The sequence below is a fragment of the Bombina bombina genome, chromosome 7 (genome assembly GCF_027579735.1).
Source record: "Bombina bombina isolate aBomBom1 chromosome 7, aBomBom1.pri, whole genome shotgun sequence".
In the NCBI taxonomy this organism is placed as follows: domain Eukaryota; kingdom Metazoa; phylum Chordata; class Amphibia; order Anura; family Bombinatoridae; genus Bombina; species Bombina bombina.
In genome coordinates, this window is record NC_069505.1 from 83,399,006 (window position 1) to 83,421,289 (window position 22,284).

Genomic DNA, 22,284 nt, shown 5'->3' on the forward strand with positions numbered 1-22,284 from the left:
CCTAACACGCCCCTAACTTAAATATTAATTAAATAAATCTAAATAAATATTACTCTTATTAAATTAATTATTCCTATTTAAAACTAAATACCTGTAAAATAAACCCTAAGATAGCTACAATGTAATTCATAATTACATTGTAGCTATTTTAGGATTTATATTTATTTTACAGGTAACTGTATATTTATTTTAACTAGGTACAATAGTTATTAAATAGTTATTAACTATTTAATAACTACCTAGCTAAAAGAAATACAAAATTACCTGTAAAATAAATACTAACCTAAGTTACAATTAAGCCTAACACTACACTATCATTAAATTAATTAAATAAATTAGCTACCAATACCTACAATTAAATACAATTAAATAAACTAAACTAAATTACAAAAAACAAACAAAAACTAAATTACAGAAAATAAAAAAATATTACAAGAATTTTAAACTAATTACACCTAATCTAATCCCCCTAATAAAATTAAAAAAAAAACAAAATAATAAAAGTCCCTACCCTATTCTACATTACAAAGTAATCAGCTCTTTTACCAGCCCTTAAAAGGGCTTTTTGCAGGGTATGCCCCAAAGTAATCAGCTCTTTTGCCTGAAAAAAAAAATACAACCCCCCCAACATTAAAACCCACCACCCACATACCCACCACCCACATGGAGCCATCTTCAAACGAGCCGACGCGGAGCCATCCTCTTCAACCGACGACTACCCGATGAATGAATATTCCTTTAAGTGATGTCATCCAAGATGGCGTCCCTCAAATTCCGATTGGCTGATAGGATTCTATCAGCTAATCGGAATTAAGGTAGAAAAAATCTGATTGGCTGATTCAATCAGCCAATCATATTCAAGTTCAATCCGATTGGCTGATCCAATCAGCCAATCAGATTGATCTCGCATTCTATTGGCTGATCGGAACAGCCAATAGAATGCGAGCTCAATCTGATTGGCTGATTGGATTAGCCAATCAGATTGAACTTGAATCTGATTGGCTGATTCAATCAGCCAATCAGATTTTTCCTACCTTAATTCCGATTGGCTGATAGAATCCGATCAGCCAATTGGAATTCAAGGGACACCATCTTGGATGACGTCATTTAAAGGAACCTTCATTCGGCGAGTAGGCGTCGGTTGAAGAGGATGGATCCGCGTCGGCTGGGAAGAAGATGGCTCCACTCCAGATGGATGAAGATAGAAGATGTCGCTTGGATGAAGATGTCTGCCGGTCCGGTGGTCCTCTTCTGCCCGGATAGGATGAAGACTTCTGCCGGTCTGGATGTCCTCTTCTGCCCCATCAGATGAAGACTTCGGCCCGGCTGGGTGAAGACGACTCAAGGTAGGGAGATCTTCAGGGGGGTAGTGTTAGGTTTATTTAAGGGGGGTTTGGGTGGGTTAGAGTAGGGGTATGTGGGTGGTGGGTTTTAATGTTGAGGGGGGGTTGTATTTTTTTTTAAAAGGCAAAAGAGCTGATTACTTTGGGGCATGCCCCGCAAAAAGCCCTTTTAAGGGCTGGTAAAAGAGCTGGTTACTTTGTAATGTAGAATAGGGTAGGGACTTTTATTATTTTTTTTTTATTTTATTTATTAGGGGGCTTAGATTAGGTGTAATTATTTTAAAATTCTTGTAATCTTTTTTTATTTTCTGTAATTTAGTGTTGTTTTTTTTTTGTAATTTAGTTTAGTTTAATTAATTGTATTTAATTGTTGTTATTGGTAGTTAATTTATTTAATTCATTTAATGATAGTGCAGTGTTAGCTTTAATTGTAACTTAGGTTAGGATTTCTTTTACAGGTAATTTTGTAATTATTTTAACTAGGTAGCTATTAAATAGTTAATAACTATTTAATAGCTATTGTACCTAGTTAAAATAAATTCAAAGTTGCCTGTAAAATAAATATAAATCCTAAAATAGCTACAATATAATTATTCATTATATTGTAGCTATATTAGGGTTTATTTTACAGGTAAGTATTTAGTTTTAAATAGGAATACTTTAGTTAATAAGAGTTAATTTATTTCGTTAGATTAAAATTATATATAATTTTGGGGGGTGTTAGGGTTAGGGTTAGACTTAGCTTTAGGGGTTAATACATTTATTATAGTAGCGGCGAGGTCCGGTCGGCAGATTAGTGGTTAATACTTGAAGTTAGGTAGCGGCGACGTTGGGGGGGCAGATTAGGGGTTAATAATTATTATGTAGGGGTCGGCAATGTTGGGGGCAGCAGATTAGGGGTTCATAGGGATAATGTAGGTGGCATCGGTGTCCTGAGCGGCAGATTAGGGGTTAATTGTGTAATGCAGGTGTCAGCGAAAGCGGGGTCCTTAGATTAGGGGTTAATAAGTGTAAGGTTAGGGGTGTTTAGACTCGGGGTACATGTTAGGGTGTTAGGTGCAGACTTAGAGAGTGTTTCCCCATAGGAAACAATGGGGCTGTGTTGGGAGCTTAACGCTGCTTTTTTGCAGGTGTTAGGTTTTTTTCATCCCAAACTGCCCCATTGTTTCCTATGGGGGAATCGTGCACAAGCACGTTTTGCCACTCTAAATACCAGGGTTGTTTGGAAGCAGCGGTAGGAAAAAAAGCTGCGTTAGCTACGCGGATCTTTACCGACAAAACTCTAGGCGTTTGTTCTTATCAACATTCGGATTTATAATTCGAATTTCGGTAATAACATTCGTTCTAACATTCGAATTAGGAAATTTACACATTCGCACATCCCTACCTTTAACATCTTCCTTTTGCCAGGTTGATTCTATGGGGCCTATCTATCAGCTCCGAATGTAGCTTGATGCCCTGTGTTTCTGGCGAGCCTGCAGGCTCGCCAGAAACAGCAGTTATGAAGCGGCGGTCACAAAGACCGCTGCTCCATAACCCTGTCCGGCTGAGATAGCTCTAGAAGAGATGGACTAAGTCTTAATTTGCTTTATGGTTAAGTTTTTTTAATTAAGTTAATCTTATTTTGGCTGTGTTCTTTAATTTGACTCTATTATATTTATATATACCAAAGTGTAGTAAATTTCTGTATAATTTATAATACAAAAGACATATTTCTGGATATTAAAATGAATTCATTTATTTAATAATTGCATAAGATAAAATAAACTTTTGTGCATAAAAGATTTTTTAATAGCTTATAGACTGATATTTGTACAATAGCAACGATGAAGGTAAATTCAATTTCAATTCATAAATGTATGTCGCCTTTGTAAAGTGACCCGGATCCGGTGAGCGACTATTAATTCATTTAAAACTAAAAAATGTGTATGTCTTAAAAGTATCTGTATCTAAAATTTACTAAAACACTTGTGTACAATTTATTAAAACACTTGTGTACAATTTATGTTCTGTATAGTATGAGATAATCCAGCCGATCAATAGATTTGAGCTCAATTAGAGTTATGCTTTAGTTAGATCAATTTACATAGACAAACAGTTTATACAGCATGTTGTTTGATCTTTTGAGTTTGAAATATTGTTTTGCCCGGGGCTTTTATGATATAGAAAGTACCTTTGGTGTTTGCAGACAGAATGAATCTGTGTAGTATACCGGTATGGATTTTTGTGAAGTCCGTTTGTTGTCTCCGTTTGAAGAATCCTGTTCTTGTTAATCCTTTGTTGGAAGTGACCCACCATGGGGTATGTTGAGTTTTCACAGAGGTACTTGAGTGGCAGAGTACTATGAACTCTGTGTGTGGTATGTGGTATATATATGTATCCGTATGTCAGAAGTATGTATGAAAAAGGCTGCAGGTGACAGCCGAAACGCGTCCAACGTATTGCTCCACTATCTTTGAAACTAATATTTATTGCTACAAGTTTTCTCGACAATCTAACTCCAGTACCAGCAGCTTTACACTGCAAAGACATTGAGAGTATTACAAAAGTACTGCCTCCAAAAAAGGATCAATAACAACAAAGAGCTGGATAAAATTTGTCCGGTGTGGATCCCCAGAAGTTCTTCATTCCAAATAACTGCCCGCAACAGAGGGGGACATCAGAGGTATAAGAAATAAGAAATACAAGCTCAAACAACAAAGGTTTTACTGTGAAACTCGAAATTACCCCCTGGTGGGTCTTCCAACAAAGGTCATACAAGAACAAAGTCATACTTCTGACATACGGATACATACGGATACCACACACAGAGTTCATAGTACTCTGCCACTCAAGTACCTCTGTGAAAACTCAACATACCCCCTGGTGGGTCACTTCCAACAAAGGATCAGGTCCGCCAGACTTTGATAAATATAGGCCTATCTCTGTTCAGTCTAGTTAGCAAAACTAAGCAGTATTGGATATCAACAATTAGTCAGTGAGCTTCATAAAGATCTGAATATTAAAATTCCTGTTTTGGGCATATTTGAGGCTTTTTGATGTTCTATAAGAATGATTCAGAATGTGACAAATATAAACTCACAAGCCCGCCTGTCATGTGGAACACCCTTGCATAAAAGTGCTTAAAGGGACACTAAACCTACATTTTTTCTTTCATGATTCAGATAGAGAAGAATTTTTAAGCAACGTTCTAATTTACTCCTATTATCAAATTTCCTTTATTCTCTTGGTATCGTTATTTGAAAAGCAGAAATGAAAGGTTAGGAGTCCGCCCATTTTAGGATCAGCACCTGGGTAGCGCTTACTGATTGTTGGCTAAATGTAGATACCAAGAGAACAAAAAAAATGATAATAGCAGTAAATTAGAAAGTTGCTTAAAATGTCATGCTCTATCCGAATCACAAAAGAAAAAATTTGGGTTCAGTGTCCCTTTAAAATTCTACAGAAAAAAGCAGACTGTCAGATACACTTGACTTTTTTTTTTAATTATATAATCGTTATTTAGAAATCAAATCAGGTAGTTCTAAAAATGAAAATTTGAAAAATGTAAATACAAAGGAGTTTACATTAGGTGGTAAGAACAAATCTTAAAGGTACATAAAACATGTTGGGATAGAGACAAAATATAATAATATGTATTTGAATTACTTTACCTGCAAATTTATACTGCAGTGCCTCGCCATTAACCCTTGCTTTTTAATTTCTGAATTGTAAAGCTCTAACTCCTCCCCACACATTTCCTTATATGGCTGTATCTACAGTATCTCACAAAAGTGAGTACACCCCTCACATTTATGTAAATATTTGATTATATATTTTCATGTGACAACACTGAAGAAATTACACTTTGCTACAATGTAAAGTAGTGAGTGTACAGCCTGTATAACAGTGTATGCCTGCTGTCCCCTCAAAATAACTCAACACACAGCCATTAATGTCTAAACCGTTGGCAACAAAAGTGAGTACACCCCTAAGTGGAAATGTCCAAATTAGGCACAATTAGCTATTTTCCCTCCCTGGTGTCATGTTACTCGTTAGTGTTACAAGGTCTCAGGTGTGAATGGGGAGCAGATGTGTTAAATTTGGTGTTATCGCTCTCACACTCTCTCATACTTGTCACTGGAAGTTCAACATGGCACCTCATGGAAAAGAACTCTCTGAGGATCTGAAAAATAGAATTGTTGCTCTACATAAAGAAGGCCTAGGCTATAAGAAGATTGCCAAGACCCTGAAACTGAGCTGCAGCACAGTGGGCAAGACCATACAGCGGTTTCACAGGACAGGTTCCACTCAGAACAGGCCTCGCTATGGTCGACCAAAGAAGTTGAGTGCACATGCTCAGCATCATATCCAGAGGTTGTCTTTGGGAAATAAATGTATGAGTGCTGCCAGCATTGCTGCAGAAGTTAAAGGGGTGGAGGGTAGGCCTGTCATTGTTCAGACCATACGACGCACACTGCATTAAAATGGTCTGCATGGCTGTCGTCCCAGAAGGAAGCCTCTTCTAAAGATGACGCACAAGAAAGCCCGCAAACAGTTTGCTGAAGACAAGCAGACTAAGGACATGGATTACTGGAACCATGTCCCATGGTTTGATGAGACCAAGATAAACTTATTTGGTTCAGATAGTGTCAAGCGTGTGTCACGGCAACCGGGTGAGGAGTACAAAGACAAGTGTGTCTTGCCTACAGTCAAGCATGGTGGTGGGAGTGTCATGATCTGGCCCTGCATGAGTGCTGCCAGCACTGGGGAGCTACAGTTCATTGAAGGAACCATGATCCCCTCCCTTTGGAGACTGGGCCACAGGGCAGTATTCCAACATGATAACGACCCCAAACATATCTCCAAGGCTACCACTGCCTTGCTAAAGAAGCTGAGGGTAAAGGTAATTGACTGGCCAAGCATGTCTCCAGACCTAAACCCTATTGAGCATCTGTGGGGCATCCTCAAATGGAAGATGGGGAGCGCAAAGTCTCTAACATCCACCAGCTCTGTGATGTTGTCATGGAGAAGTGGAAGAGGACTCCAGTGGCAAACTGTGAAGCTCTGGTGAACTCCATGCCCAAGAGGGTTAAGGCAGTTCTGGAAAATAATGTTGGCCACACAAAATATTGACACTTTGGGCCCAATTTGGATATTTCTACTTAGGGGTGTACTCACTTTTGTTGCCAACGGTTTAGACATTAATGACTGTGAGTTGAGTTATTTTGAGGGGACAGCAAATTAACACTGTTATACAGGCTGTCCACTTACTACTTTATATTATAGCGAAGTGTCATTTCTTCAGTGTTGTCACATGAAAATATGTAATAAAATATTTACATAAATGTGAGGGGTGTACTCACTTTTGTGAGATACTGTAGATACAGCCATAGAAGGAAATGTGTGTGGGGGGAGTTAGAGCTTTACAATTCAGAAATTAAAAAGCAAGGGTTAATGGCGAGGCACTGCAGTATAAATTTGCAGGTAAAGTAATTCAAATACATATTATTAAATTTTGTCTCTATCCTACATGAAATGTCTCTTTTCACATGAAAAGAAATAATAAAATATTTACAAAAATGTGAGGGGTGTACTCACTTCTGTGAGATACTGTATATCTATTGTTGTTTTGGTAGAATGCAAAAGTGCATAGGGATTATCTGCTGGAGCATGCCTAGAAGCTGTGAACTCAGTTGAAATACAATGCCTGTGTCTAAACACTGATAAGGAGGGGTGGAGTTGGCTGCTCCAGGCATCTTAGCTATGTAATTCATTTTGCTTATTTTTGAAAATTATTTTAAAATACTTGCCAGCAATTTTTAAACAATTTTTTTATGCAAACTATTTTTATTTAATTAGCCCTTTTAGGCTATGCACAGATCTCAACCTGTTTTATGTCCATTTAAGACAATTCAAAGGCGAATTAAATAACATAAGAACAAATATGTTCATTAGTTGAGATTAAATAACTGTATTGATTATGGAAATGAAAATTGTCTTCTCAACCTAAGTTGCATAAAGTAGGAAGTGCAGGAGAAAAAGAAAAAAAAAAGAGAGGAGGGAAGGGGAGGAAAGAATCCCCAGGGAGGGATTGGGTCTGTACTAAGGTTGTGTTGGGATTCAGTAATATATAGTAGAATCTTTTCATCTATTGCATTCCAGGGTCCCTATATGTAATAGAATATTTGGTGTGTAATGCAGATGTATAGGGATGTTCCTCCATAGTTCTCAGGTATTTTCTCACGTCTAATATACCTTTCCAGTGTAAAAGCAGCATTCTTTTTCTAATTGTTAGTGATGCTTAATATTGTAGCCATCAATATGTATGTCAGAAGGCAACGTTCAGCTTTAGGGGTCATTTTAAGTTTAAGATAAAGGCAGGCCACCTCAAGGGTCAAGGAGCAAGCAGAGGTTTAACTTTTGTCCAAAGTGGTTATATAACGGGGTATCCACACCAAATGTGATAGGTATCACCTATCTGATTACATCCTCTCCAGGAGAGTGGAGAGGAAGCTGGGAATATGTTATGTTGTTTTAGAGGGACCAGATATCATCTGGTTACTAATTTATAAAATAATTTGTAAAGTGTTACTCAATGAATAGTGGTTTTAGTTTAAATAACTCTCTCTTCACTGCTTCAATCAGAACTCCAGCTTCCAGGCTGCCTCCAAGGCTCTGATACCTCTCATTCTGATGAGATGGGTAGAGTTTAAAAGGCATCTATAGTGTGCAGTGAGTGGAGAAATCATCTGGGAACCAGCAGACCACCAAGTATCCCAAGGAGATGTGGGCTAGGATCGCACTGACAGAAAGTCCCACTCTTTCATTAAAGCTCTGAGGCATAGTAGGTCAAAGTTGTATCTGCAGAGGAGAGTGGTTGCTTGAAGGATTTCTAGATGCATTTAGACATTTGGGCCGTATAAAAAATCCTTAAGATTGATATTGGAGACCTAGCTCCAAGACCTTTTCTCGTTTAAGGGAAGCCCTACGACAACCAATGAAAATTACTTTTAATTTATAGGCAATCACTTGAGGCTATAAAGTGGTTGAGTTTTAAGCCCGATTTGGCTGCTCCATTAACTGGGTTTCATGTCCAGTACCTGAGTTTCTGCCCAAGGCTATTTAAAATTTTAATAGTCCCAGGATAACGTTAATAATCATTTTTCCTTACTTAAAAATAAAATTGTGAATAAAATAATTTCTATAATTTAACCAATAAATCACTGTTTTAAATTATTTCAAAATTTGTATGCATATCTTTTACAATGTAGTGAATACATACTTATGCTTAAATATATAAAGTCCTTTTGGATATAACTTTTTAATGTTCTACATACTTTGTTTATTTTTTGTTCATTACACCTTTTTTCTTGTTGTTTTTTACCCTAATTGTTCTTTAATAATGTAACTGTATTTGCACCCAGGGTAAGGTCTGTGGTCTTTGTGGCAATTACGATGGGAATTCCAACAATGACTTCACTACCAGAAGTCAATCAGTGGTGGAAAATAAGTATGAATTTGTTAACAGCTGGAAATTATCCCCAAATTGCCCAGATGTTGTCACCAACAAGGATCCATGCTTAATTAACCCATATAGGAAGTCATGGTCACAAAAACAGTGTGGAATTATCACTAGCAATGTGTTCCAGCCTTGTCATTCTCAGGTAAAACTACACACCTAAAACATAAGTTTCACAATTGTATGAAATAATAAGTAGGTTGTTATTCTTTGTCAATATACACTAGTGATTTATCATAATTGAAATAAATGAGGTAGGTTGAGTGATTCAGAGAAAATGCATGTTGGATAATACTCTAGCACAAGACCAATGGAGCAGAAACATTTCACTCAAGTAGGAGAATAAGTGGCCAAGTTCTATGATAAACACCTTTCATGTTTTTGAATGCAAAAAAAAAAAATGATAATGAATAATTATCTGTTTTTCAAAATGTTTTAAAGTTAAAGGGATATTTCAGATTTGCACAAATACAACACCTAACTAATGACTTATAGTTACATAAATATTAACATAGTAAATGAGTTTGAAAAAAAGACCAAAGTCCATTGAGTTCAACCTTTACAAATCTAATATACTTACAAAAAAGCTCCAGTTAACTAAAATTAATCCCAATGAATGGTGACCCATTTAACACAAGCAATTATATTCCTGAATTCTGTTTCTAGACAGAAAAGTACACAAACAATTTTTAAATTAATCTAAGGTATTGGCATTCACTACCTCCTTTGGTAATGAATTCCATAATTGTATGACTATTAAAAGCGTTGGGTGTACCATATAAGTAACAGGTGTGTTAAAATAGTTTTAATAAACTTTTAATACCTGATCTAAGTTATGGTTGGTACAAGGCTGAGCACAAAATAACACACCACACATTATCTACTTGTTATCTGGCCCCATATGTTTGTAATCATGTAACTATATCTGTATCTTATTCCATACAAATTGTTTGGAATGCATGTGATGCTGATAGCTTATTTCTGATTTCTTAATTTCAGGTGGACCCTGTTAAATATTATGAAGCTTGCCTTAGCGATTCATGTGCCTGTGACTCTGGGGGTGACTGTGAATGTTTCTGTACAGCAGTGGCATTATACGCACAGGCCTGCAACGAAGCTGGAGTGTGTATCAGATGGAGGACACCACATATGTGTCGTGAGTGTCACACATCTTAATTTTTAGTGTGCAGACTCCACAAGAGAAATTCTAAGCAATTTTATGAGCTACGCGCTATAGTATACTAACTATTTAAAGGGATACTAATCCCAATTTGTTTCTTTCATGGCTCAGATAGGGCATGCAATTTTAAGCAATTATCTAATTTACTCCTATTATCAATTTTTCTTCATTCTCTTGATATTTGTATCTGAAAAGAAAGAATATAAGCTTAGGAGCTGGCCATTTTTTGGTTCAGCACTCATGTAGTACTTGCTGATTGGTGGCTAAATGTAGCCACCAATCAGCATGTACTATCCAGGGTGCTGAACCAAAAATGGGCCAGCTTCTAAGGTTAGATTTCTCCCTTTTCAAATAAAGATAGCAAGAGAATGGAGAATTTTTTTTAGAATAGGAGTAAATTAGAAAGTTGCTTAAAATTGCCTCTGCTATATGAATCATGAAAGAAAAAAAATTGGGTTTAGTATCCCTTTAACATTTACCTACTGACCTCTACCATAAGTGTAAGCAAAGAAAAAGTAGAATTCAGCTTCTATAGTCTACTTTTTCTTTGCTGATATACAGGGACGGGCAGCCCTAAAAATCCTTGCCTGAGGCTGTTGGATGCTGTAGATATATATATATTACGGGTAAATTCAGATATCTGGGTAATCCTAGAATTTCCCGGGTAAAATGGACATGAGGGGGTTGAAGGGGGCACCCTGCCAATCCTCTGGCATCCACCCCAAGTGAACCTTGGGGAATGAGGTTGACAAGGGGGGATTCGCCCTCCTTGAACCCCCCAGGCAGAGGCAAAAAAGATAGTGAAGATAGGAGAATTACAGTGCATCTATAGATAGATAGATAGATAAATAGATAGATAGATAGATAGATAGATAGAAAGATAGATAGATAGATAGATAGAGATAAATATATACATGATAGATAGATAGATAGATGATAGATAGATAGATAGATAAATAGATAGATGATAGATAGATAGATAGATAGAAAGATAGATAGATAGATAGATAGATAGATAGATAGATAGAGATAAATATATAGATGATAGATAGATAGATAGATAGATAGATAGATAGATAGATAGATAGATAGATAGATAGATAGATAGATAGATAGATAGATGATGATAGATAGATAGATAGATAGATAGATAGATAGATAAATAGATAGATAGATAGATAGATAGATAGATAGATAGATAGATAGATAGACACAAACACACAAAGTTTGGTTTAGCACATCTTACAAAAAAGGGTTTAAATATGTGTTTAGGAGTGCAGCAATGATATCAAATAACTAAACAAAACAGGGGTACTGGTGTACATCCCTTTGCAAATAAATAGAACATTTCTAAATGCTGCAAAAAATGCCTGCAAACACCTATGCTTTTGAATTAAAAACTGACATCTTAGTTACGCAATATGGCCCTATTCTGCTTAGCCAGAAGTTGTGGCCCTAACACTACAATGCTTTGCCTTTATTGGCTGAATTATTCCTGTTTTTTCTCTTTATAATAGAATGAGACTCCCTACATGATACACAACTTCAATACACTGTCAAGAGTACACCCAATGGAAGACGGCCAATCTTCATTTTTTTCTTTTTAATACAAATCCATAAAGTTTGGTTTAGTACACCTTACAAAAAGAGGTGAAATATATATTTGGGAGTGCAGCCAATGAGACCAAATATTTACACAAAACCTGGGGTATTGGCCGCACATCCACTAGCATATGAACAAAACATTTTTAAATGCTGCAAAAATTGGCTGCAATAAAACCCTATGCTTTTCTATATACAGTGTACATATTCCCCGCTTGCCTAGATGTGCTAATTTCCTATGCAAATATTTATATTGATTTAATTTTGAGACATGGAGGATTTTAATTTCAGTTTTTTATCTCCCCCATAATTATATATAGATATAGATATTGAATTATTTATACAAATAATCATATTGATGCTACACTATATAAGTGAATAACCTTCCTGTCTCTGCTTCCTAGCTTTGTTCTGCGATTACTATAATGTTGCTGGGTACTGCGAGTGGCACTACAAACCCTGTGGCTCCCGTTGCATGAAAACTTGTAAAAACCCAGAGGGAATATGTGAATATGATTTACCTGGATGTGAAGGTAATGTTGTTGTTACATTATAAGTCTCCTCAATATTGATTATCCCTAGTGCCACATAGAATAATTCACTCTAATCAATGTTGGCAAATCTGATATGCACCAATTTTACTGAAAACTGCCTGGTAATAATTTTTCCTTAAAATAAAAATATGAGCATGATTTATATCAGTATTCTAATTATTCTGTTATGCCATGCAATTTCTTAAATATTGAAACTCTAAGTGCAAGGATTCTGTTTCTAAAAAGTACTTTAGTTTCTATAAAATAATGGGTGCTGACATGTTGAAACCTATGTTTCCCCCTTATCTATCTCTTCTGCTGAGAACAGTTAGAAAGATATAAAACAGGCAATAAAAGAGAGTGTGCAAACAAGGATGTGTGAAATATATGATTGTTACAAGGACAACAGACACATTTTTTTATTTCTTTCATGATTCAAATAGAATGTACAGTTTTAAATAACTTTAAAATTACTTCTATTCTTACATTTGCTTCATTCTCTTAAAATCTTTTATTGAAGAATTAACAGTGCACTACTGGGAGCTAGCTGAACACATCTGGCAGGCTAATGGCAAGAAGAATATATGTGCAGCCAGCAGCTAGCTCCCGATAGTACATTGCTACACCGACCAAACTAGGTATGCTTTTCAACAAAGGATAGCAATAGAACTAAACAAATTATATAATAGAAATACATTAAAAAAGTTGTTTAAAATTGTACTTACTCTCTATCCGTAACAAAAACATTTCATTTTTACTTTATTAAACCTTTAAAGTAACTATGTAACAGGGTTTCCACACAGCTTTGTGTAAACATTATTTTTATTGTTCGTTATATCTGCCCCTAATTTTCCTCAACAGAAGACATAGTTAAAGGGACATTAAACACCTAATAAATTCTAGATAGAATGATGCATTCAAAGAAAAAATTAGTCTGAGAATAACATATAGATGTTTTTTTTAAAGGTATCATTAGTTTTTATTGACAAAACAAGTGTAAAGTTTTACACCTAGATTATGAGTTTTGCGTTATGAGGGGTGTGGTGCTAACGAGCAGTTTATGCTCAATGATCACTTACAGACAGCGCTGGTATTACGGGTTTATACAAACCCGGCGTTAACCGCAAAAAAGTGATCGTAGAGCAAAATTTTGCTCCACATCTCACCTCAAAACCAGCGCTGCTTACGTTAGCGGTGAGCTGGCTGAAAGTGTTCGTGCACAATTTCCCCATAGGAATCAATGGGGGAGAGCCGGCTGAAAAAAAAAACTAACACCTGCAAAAAATCAGCGTTTAGCTCCTAAAGCAGCCCCATTGATTCCTATGGGGAAAATACATTTATGTCTGCACCTAACACCCTAACATAAACCCCGAGTCTAAACACCCCTAATCTTACACTTATTAACCCCTAATCTGCCGCCCCCGACATCGCCGACACCTACATTATATTATTAACCCCTAATCTGCCGTTCCGGACACCGCCGCCACCTACATTATACGTATGAACCCCTAATCTGCTGCCCCCAATATCGCCGACACCTACATTATATTTATTAACCCCTAATCTGCCGTCCCCCAATGTCGCCTCAACCTACCTACACTTATTAACCCCTAATCTGCTGCCCCCAACGTCGCCTCCACTATATTAAAGTTATTAACCCCTAAACCTAAGTCTAACCCTAACACCCCCTAAATTAAATATAATTTAAATAAATCTAAATAAAATTACTATCATTAACTAGATTATTCCTATTTAAAACTAAATACCTATAAAATAAACCCTAAACTAGCTACAATATAACTAATAGTTACATTGTAGCTAGCTTAGGTTTTATTTTTATTTTACAGGCAAGTTTGTATTTATTTTAACTAGGTACAATAGTTATTAAATAGTTATTAACTATTTAATAGCTACCTAGCTAAAATAAAGACAAAAGTACCTGTAAAATAAAACCTAACCTAAGTTACAATTACACCTAACGCTACCACTATACTTAAATTAATTCCCTAAATTAAATAAAATTATCTAAAGTACAAACCCCCCCCCACTAAATTACAGAAAATAATAAAAAATACAAGATTTTTAAACTAATTATACCTAATCTAATCCCCTAACAAAATAAAAAGCCCCCCAAAATAACAAAAGCCCTACCCTACACTAAATTACAAATAGCCCTTAAGGGCCTTTTGTGGGGCATTGCCCCAAAGTAATCAGCTCTTTTACCTGTAAAAAAATTACAAATCCCCCCCAACATTAAAACCCACCACCCACACAACCAACCCTACTCTAAAACAAACCCTATACTCCCTTAAAATAACCTAACACTAACTATATAAAAATAGTATATAATTTTATTTTTAAAACTCTGAAGTTCTAATACATCTTTTTTTTTTCTTTATTATATTTTAATTAGCTAAATAGATATTTGTTTTTTAATTTAATGAATAGGATAACATTTTATCACTCTTTTACCCATCAGGCTGTTATCCCAATTGCCCAGCAGCTAAACCTTATTTTGATGAGGATTCTTTAAAGTGTGTCGCTGCATGCGGCTGTTATGACGGTGAAGGCAATTTTTATAAGCAAGGAGAAGCATTGTTGCCTTTACAGAATTGTTATGTGTGGTAAGTTTTGTAAACATATTTAAAAAAAAATGTTTATTGAGGCCTAAGATGATAGCAAAAGAATAGCTTAGCTACTTTCGCAATATTAATAATTACAACATTTAAAGATATTTAGAGTTTAAATACATTAAAAGAACTACGTTTTCATGATTTAAATAAAGCATACAATTTAAAAAAAAAATCTAATATACATCCTTTTTTAAAATATGCACAGTCTTTTTTACACACTTTAAAGGGTACCAGCTACTACTGAGCATGTGCAAAAGTGCATACTTCATATGTATATGCATTTTGTTACTGGCTGATAGCTGTCACATGATACAGGGAGATAAATAATTGGATTAAAGGGACAGTCTATTTGAACATTTTTATTGCTTAAAGTGAAAGTAAATCCTAGTGTTGTACAAATGCTAGGATTGACTATTGAAACAAATAAAGGGGACTTTCATTCATGAAGTATAAGATACTTCATGTAGAAAGCTACTTTATTTGTTTCAACTGATCGCCGTTCTTAGGTGCTACAACATACCAAATAGCCATGTGGTAAATCTGCCTCCCATGGGCGCCAAGCAGGATATACCGCACGGCTATTGTAAAAACGCTAGGATTGACTTTCACTTTAAAAAGATAGATAATCCCTTTATAATGCATTCCCCTGTTTTGCATAACCAACACTGTTATATTAATACATCTTTTACATCTATGATTACATTGTATCTAAACCTCTGCAGATTGCTCCCTTATTTCAGTTTTTTTATAGACATGCATTTTCTATCCTTTCTTAAAAAGCATTGACGTAAACTCAAGAGCGTGCATATTTCTCTCAGCAGCAAATCTGATAAAAGAAGTAAATTGGAAACTTATTTTAAAATTTGTATGCTCTGTCTGAAGAAATAAAAAAACATAATTTATGTAAGAACTTACCTGATAAATTCATTTCTTTCATATTAGCAAGAGTCCATGAGCTAGTGACGTATGGGATATACATTCCTACCAGGAGGGGCAAAGTTTCCCAAACCTCAAAATGCCTACAAATACACCCCTCACCACACCCACAATTCAGTTTAACGAATAGCCAAGAAGTGGTGTGATAAGAAAGGAGCGAAAGCATCAAAATAAGGAATTGGAATAATTGTGCTTTATACAAAAAATCATAACCACCACAAAAAAAGGGTGGGCCTCATGGACTCTTGCTAATATGAAAGAAATGAATTTATCAGGTAAGTTCTTACATAAATTATGTTTTCTTTTATGTAATTAGCAAGAGTCCATGAGCTAGTGACGTATGGGATAATAAATACCCAAGATGTGGAACTTCCACGCAAGAGTCACTAGAGAGGGAGGGATAAAATAAAGACAGCAAATTCCGCTGAAAAATAATAATCCACAACCCAAAACAAAAGTATTAATCTTAATAATGAAAAAAACTGAAATTATAAGCAGAAGAATCAAACTGAAACAGCTGCCTGAAGTACTTTTCTACCAAAAACTGCTTCAGAAGAAGAAAACACATCAAAATGGTAGAATTTAGTAAAAGTATGCAAAGAAGACCAAGTTGCTGCTTTGCAAATCTGATCAACAGAAGCTTCATTCCTAAATGCCCAGGAAGTAGAGACTGACCTAGTAGAATGAGCCGTAATTCTTTGAGGCGGGGATTTACCCGACTCCACATAAGCATGATGAATCAAAGACGTTAACCAAGACACCAAAGAAATGGCGGAGGCCTTCTGACCTTTTCTGGACCCAGAAAAGATAACAAATAGACTAGAAGTCTTTCTAAAATCTTTAGTAGCTTCAACATAATATTTCAAAGCTCTTACTACATCCAAAGAATGTAAAGATCTCTCCTTTGAATTCGTAGGATTAGGACACAATGAAGGAACAACAATTTCTCTACTAATGTTGTTAGAATTCACAACCTTAGGTAAAAATTTAAATAAAGTCCGCAACATTGCCTTATCCTGATGAAAAATCAGAAAAGGAGATTCACAAGAAAGAGCAGATAACTCAGAAACTCTTCTAGCAGAAGAGATGGCCAAAAAGAACAGAACTTTCCAAGAAAGTAATTTAATGTCCAGAGAATGCATAAGTTCAAACAGAGGGGCTTGTAAAGCCCTCAGAACCAAATTAAGACTCCAAGGAGGAGAGATGGATTTAATGACAGGTTTGATACGAACCAAAGCCTGTACAAAACAATGAATATCAGGAAACTTAGCAATCTTTCTGTGAAAAAGAACAGAAAGAGCAGAGATTTGTCCTTTCAAGGAACTTGCAGACCAATCTTTATCCAAACCATCCTGAAGAAACTGTAAAATTCTAGGAATTCTAAAAGAATGCCAGGAGAATTTATGAGAAGAACACCAAGAAATGTAAGTCTTCCAGACTCGATAATAAATCTTCCTAGACACAGATTTACGAGCCTGTAACATAGTATTAATTACTGAGTCAGAGAAACCTCTATGACTAAGAATCAAGCGTTCAATTTCCATACCTTCAAATTTAATGATTTGAGATCCTGATGGAAAGGGCCTTGAGATAGAAGGTCTGGTCTTAACGGAAGAGTCCAAGGTTGGCAACTGGCCATCCGAATGAGATCCGCATACCAAAACCTGTGAGGCCATGCTGGAGCCACCAGCAGTACAAACGAACGTTCCATTAGAATTTTGGAAATCACTTTTGGAAGAAGAACTAGAGGCGGAAAGATATAGGCAGGATGATAATTCCAAGGAAGCAACAACGCGTCCACTGCCTCCGCCTGAGGATCCCTGGATCTGGACAGATACCTGGGAAGTTTCTTGTTTAGATGAGAGGCCATCAGATCTATTTCTGGAAGTCCCCAGATTTGAACAATCTGAAGAAATACCTCTGGGTGAAGGGACCATTCGCCCGGATGTAACGTCTGGCGACTGAGATAATCGGCTTCCCAATTATCTACACCTGGGATGTGAACCGCAGAGATTAGACAGGAGCTGGATTCCGCCCATACAAGTATCCGAGATACTTCTTTCATAGCCTGAGGACTGTGAGTACCACTCAGATGATTGACATATGCCACGGTTGTGACATTGTCTGTCTGAAAACAAATAAACGATTCTCTCTTCAGAGAAGGCCAGAACTGAAGAGCTCTGAAAATCGCATGGAGTTCCAAAATGTTGATTGGTAATCTCGCCTCCTGAGATTCCCAAACCCCCTGCGCTGTCAGAGATCCCCATACAGCTCCCCAACCTGACAGACTCGCATCTGTTGAGATCACAGTCCAGGTTGGACGAACAAAAGAAGCCCCTTGGACTAAACGATGGTGATCTATCCACCACGTTAGAGAGTGTCGTACATTGGGATTTAAGGATATTAATTGTGATATCTTTGCATAATCCCTGCACCATTGGTTCAGCATACAAAGCTGAAGAGGTCGCATGTGAAAAAGAGCAAAGGGGATCGCGTCTGATGCAGCAGTCATGAGACCTAGAATTTCCATGCATAAAGCTACCGAAGGGAATGATTGAGACTGAAGGTTTCGACAGGCTGAAACCAATTTCAGACGTCTCTTTTCTGTTAGAGACAAGGTCATGGACACTGAATCTATTTGAAAACCCAAAAAGGTTACCTTTGTCTGAGGAATCAATGAACTCTTTGGTAAATTGATCCTCCAACCATGTCTTTGAAGAAATGACACAAGTTGATTCGTATGAGATTCTGCAGAATGTGAAGACTGAGCAAGTACCAAGATATCGTCCAAATAAGGAAATACCGCAATACCCTGTTCTCTGATTACAGAGAGAAGGGTACGAGAACCTTTGAAAAGATCCTTCGAGCTGTTGCTAGGCCAAGCGGAAGGGCCACAAACTGGTAATGCTTGTCTAGAAAAGAGAATCTCAGAAACTGAAAGTGATCTGGATGAATCGGAATATGAAGATATGCATCCTGTAAATCTATTGTGGACATATAATGCCCTTGCTGAACAAAAGGCAGAATAGTCCTTATAGTTACCATTTTGAATGTTGGTATCCTTACATAACGATTCAATATCTTTAAATCCAGAACTGGTCTGAAGGAATTCTCCTTCTTTGGTACAATGAATAGATTTGAGTAAAACCCCAGACCTTGTTCCAGAACTGGAACTGGCACAATTACTCCAGACAACTCGAGATCTGAAACACATTTCAGAAATACCTGAGCCTTCACTGGATTTATTGGAATGCGAGAGAGAAAAAATCTCTTCGCAGGCGGCCTTACCTTGAAACCTATTCTGTACCCTTGTGAAACAATGCTCTGAATCCAAAGACTGTGAATCGAATTGATCCAATTGTCTTTGAAAAATCGTAACCTGCCCCCTACTAGCTGTGCTGGAATGAGGGCGGCACCTTCATATGGACTTGGGAGCTGGTTTTGATTTTCTAAAAGGCTTGTATTTATTCCAGATTGGAGAAGGTTTCCAAACAGAAACCGTTCCTTTAGGGGAAGGGTCAGGCTTCTGTTCCTTATTCTGACGAAAGGAACGAAAACGATTAGCAGCCCTATATTTACCTTTAGATTTTTTGTCCTGAGGCAAAAAAGTTCCTTTCCCCCCGGTAACAGTTGAAATAATAGAATCCAACTAGGAACCAAATAATTTATTACCTTGGAAAGAAAGAGAAAGCAAAGTTGACTTAGAAGACATATCTGCATTCCAAATTTTAAGCCATAAAGCTCTTCTAGCTAAAATAGCTGAAGACATATACCTGACATCAACTCTAATGATATCAAAGATGGCATCACAAATAACGTTATTAGCATATTGAAGAAGTTTAACAATGCTACGAGCATTATGGTCTGATACTTGTTGTGCTAAAGTCTCCAACCAAAAAGTGGAAGCGGCAGCAACATCAGCCAAAGAAATAGCAGGCCTAAGAAGATTACCTGAACATAAATAAGCTTTCCTTAAAAAGGATTCAATCTTCCTATCTAAAGGATCCTTAAAGGAAGTACTATCTGCTGTAGGAATAGTAGTATGTTTAGCAAGAGTAGAGATAGCCCCATCAATTTTAGGGATTTTGTCCCAAAACTCTAATCTGTCAGATGGCACAGGGTACAGTTTCTTAAACCTTTGAGAAGGAGTAAATGAAGTACCCAGATTATTCCATTCCCTAGAAATTACTTCAGAAATAGCATTAGGGACATGAAAAACTTCTGGAATAACTATAGGAGGTTTAAAAAATGAATTTAAACGCTTAGTAGATTTAGTATCAAGAGGACTAGTATCCTCCATTTCTAATGCGATTAAAACTTCTTTAAGTAAAGAGCGAATAAATTCCATTTTAAATAAATATGAAGATTTATCAGTGTCAATATCTGAGACAGAATCCTCTGAACCAGAAATATCCTCATCAGAAACAGACAAATCAGAATGATGATGGTCATTTAAAAATTCATCTGAAAAATGAGAAGTTTTAAAAGACCTTTTACATTTACTGGAAGGAGGAATAACAGACATAGCCTTCCTAATAGATTTAGAAACAAATTCTTTTATATTAACAGGAACATCCTGAGTATTAGATGAGTATTAGATGTTGAAGGAACAACAACAGGTAAAGGTATATTACTAATGGAAATACTATCTGCATTAGCAAGCTTTTCATGACATTCATCACTAACTACAGCCGGAGGAACAGTTACCACAAGTTTACAGCAAATGCACTTAACTTTGGTAGAACCAGCAGCATCTTTCCAGAAGTAGATTCTGATCCAGGGTCAATGTGAGACATCTTGCAATATGTAAAAGAAAAAACAACATATAAAGCAAAATTTATCAAATTCCTTAAATGACAGTTTCAGGAATGGGAAAAAAATGCCAATGAACAAGCCTCTAGCAACCAGAAGCAATGAAAAATGAGACTGAAATAATGTGAAAAAAAGGTGGAGACAAGAATGACACCCACATTTTTTAGCGCCAAAAAAGACGCCCATATTATTGGCGCCTTAAATTTTTTGGCGCCAAGAAAGACGCCACATCCGGTGACGCCGACATTTTTTGCGCAAAACGTCAAAAAAATTACGCAAACACGAACAACTTCTGGCGTCAAGTTTGACGCCGGAAGTGACAAACAGAATTTTTTGCGCCAAAAAAGTCCGCCCCAAGAATGACGCAATAAATTGAAGCATTTTCAGCCCCCGCGAGCCTAACAGCCCACAGGGAAAAAAGTCAAATGAAACAATTAAGGTAAGAAAAAAATGATTATTCATATGCATTATCCCAAATAATGAAACTGACTGTCTGAAAATAAGGAATATTGATCATCCTGAATCATGGCAAATATAAGTTTAAAGACATATATTTAGAACTTTATAAATAAAGTGTCCAACCATAGCTTAGAGTGTCACAAAAAATAAGACTTACTTACCCCAGGACACTCATCTACATATAGTAGATAGCCAAACCAGTACTGAAACGAGAATCAGTAGAGGTAATGGTACATAAGAGTATATCGTCGATCTGAAAAGGGAGGTAAGAGATGAATCTCTACGACCGATAACAGAGAACCTATGAAATAGATCCCGCAGAAGGAGACCATTGAATTCAAATAGGCAATACTCTCTTCACATCCCTCTGACATTCACTGCACACTGAGAGGAAAAACGGGCTCCAGCCTGCTGCGAAGCGCATATCAACGTAGAATCTAGCACAAACTTACTTCACCACCTCCACGGGAGGCAAAGTTTGTAAAACTGAATTGTGGGTGTGGTGAGGGGTGTATTTGTAGGCATTTTGAGGTTTGGGAAACTTTGCCCCTCCTGGTAGGAATGTATATCCCATACGTCACTAGCTCATGGACTCTTGCTAATTACATGAAAGAAAATGTGTTTTGTGTTTCTTTAAAGGGACAGTGCACTTTAATATTTTCTACCCTTTAATGTGTTCATAGTTTTCCATTTTATCTACTGGAGTGTATTAAACTGTTTTTTTAAATAGCTCCTTCACCCCTATTTTCTCAACCATCAGCCAATCAGAGAGAGTAAATATGTGTAAAATGTGAATTCTTGCACATGCTCAGTATGATGAATAACGTAAATTGCAAAAGTCTCCAAAAAATTGCACACTCTGCCTTAATCATGAAAGTTTAAAACTGAAATTAGTGTCCCTTTAATAAAAATTCTATTCACTGATTATTTAAGCTTATCATTCATGATATTAATTACATTATGTTAAACGCAGAGGTATACAGACAATGAAATTCAAATGCACTAAAATAATACAAAAATAATATAGCTACTAGACTTGTGCAGTCAAATAAATGTTGTTTCAGATGAAATTTTCAATCCAAATATTCAGGAAAATATGTTTCCCCGAATATTTGTTGGGTCAACTATTCAGTATTTGTTTTAAAAAGAAAGAAATACTGAATTTTAGTTAAACATTTACACTCGTTTTCATTAAAACAAATTTAAACGTTTCAAAGCTACAATACCGTAATGCACTCTGAAGAGTGCGCTAAACCTTGGAGAACTACAGTTAGATGGAGCTTAG

The 22,284-nt window shown here is 36.4% G+C and overlaps 1 protein-coding gene across 1 annotated transcript in view; it reads left to right on the forward strand.

Annotated features, from left to right (window-relative positions):
* Window positions 1–22,284, forward strand: part of LOC128636237 (mucin-5AC-like) — a 196,490-nt gene that overhangs the window by 149,532 nt on the left and 24,674 nt on the right. The window contains 4 exon segments of the mRNA XM_053689276.1: window positions 8,750–8,989; window positions 9,844–10,000; window positions 12,031–12,159; window positions 14,639–14,783. Coding sequence (XP_053545251.1) covers window positions 8,750–8,989; window positions 9,844–10,000; window positions 12,031–12,159; window positions 14,639–14,783 — 671 coding nt within the window.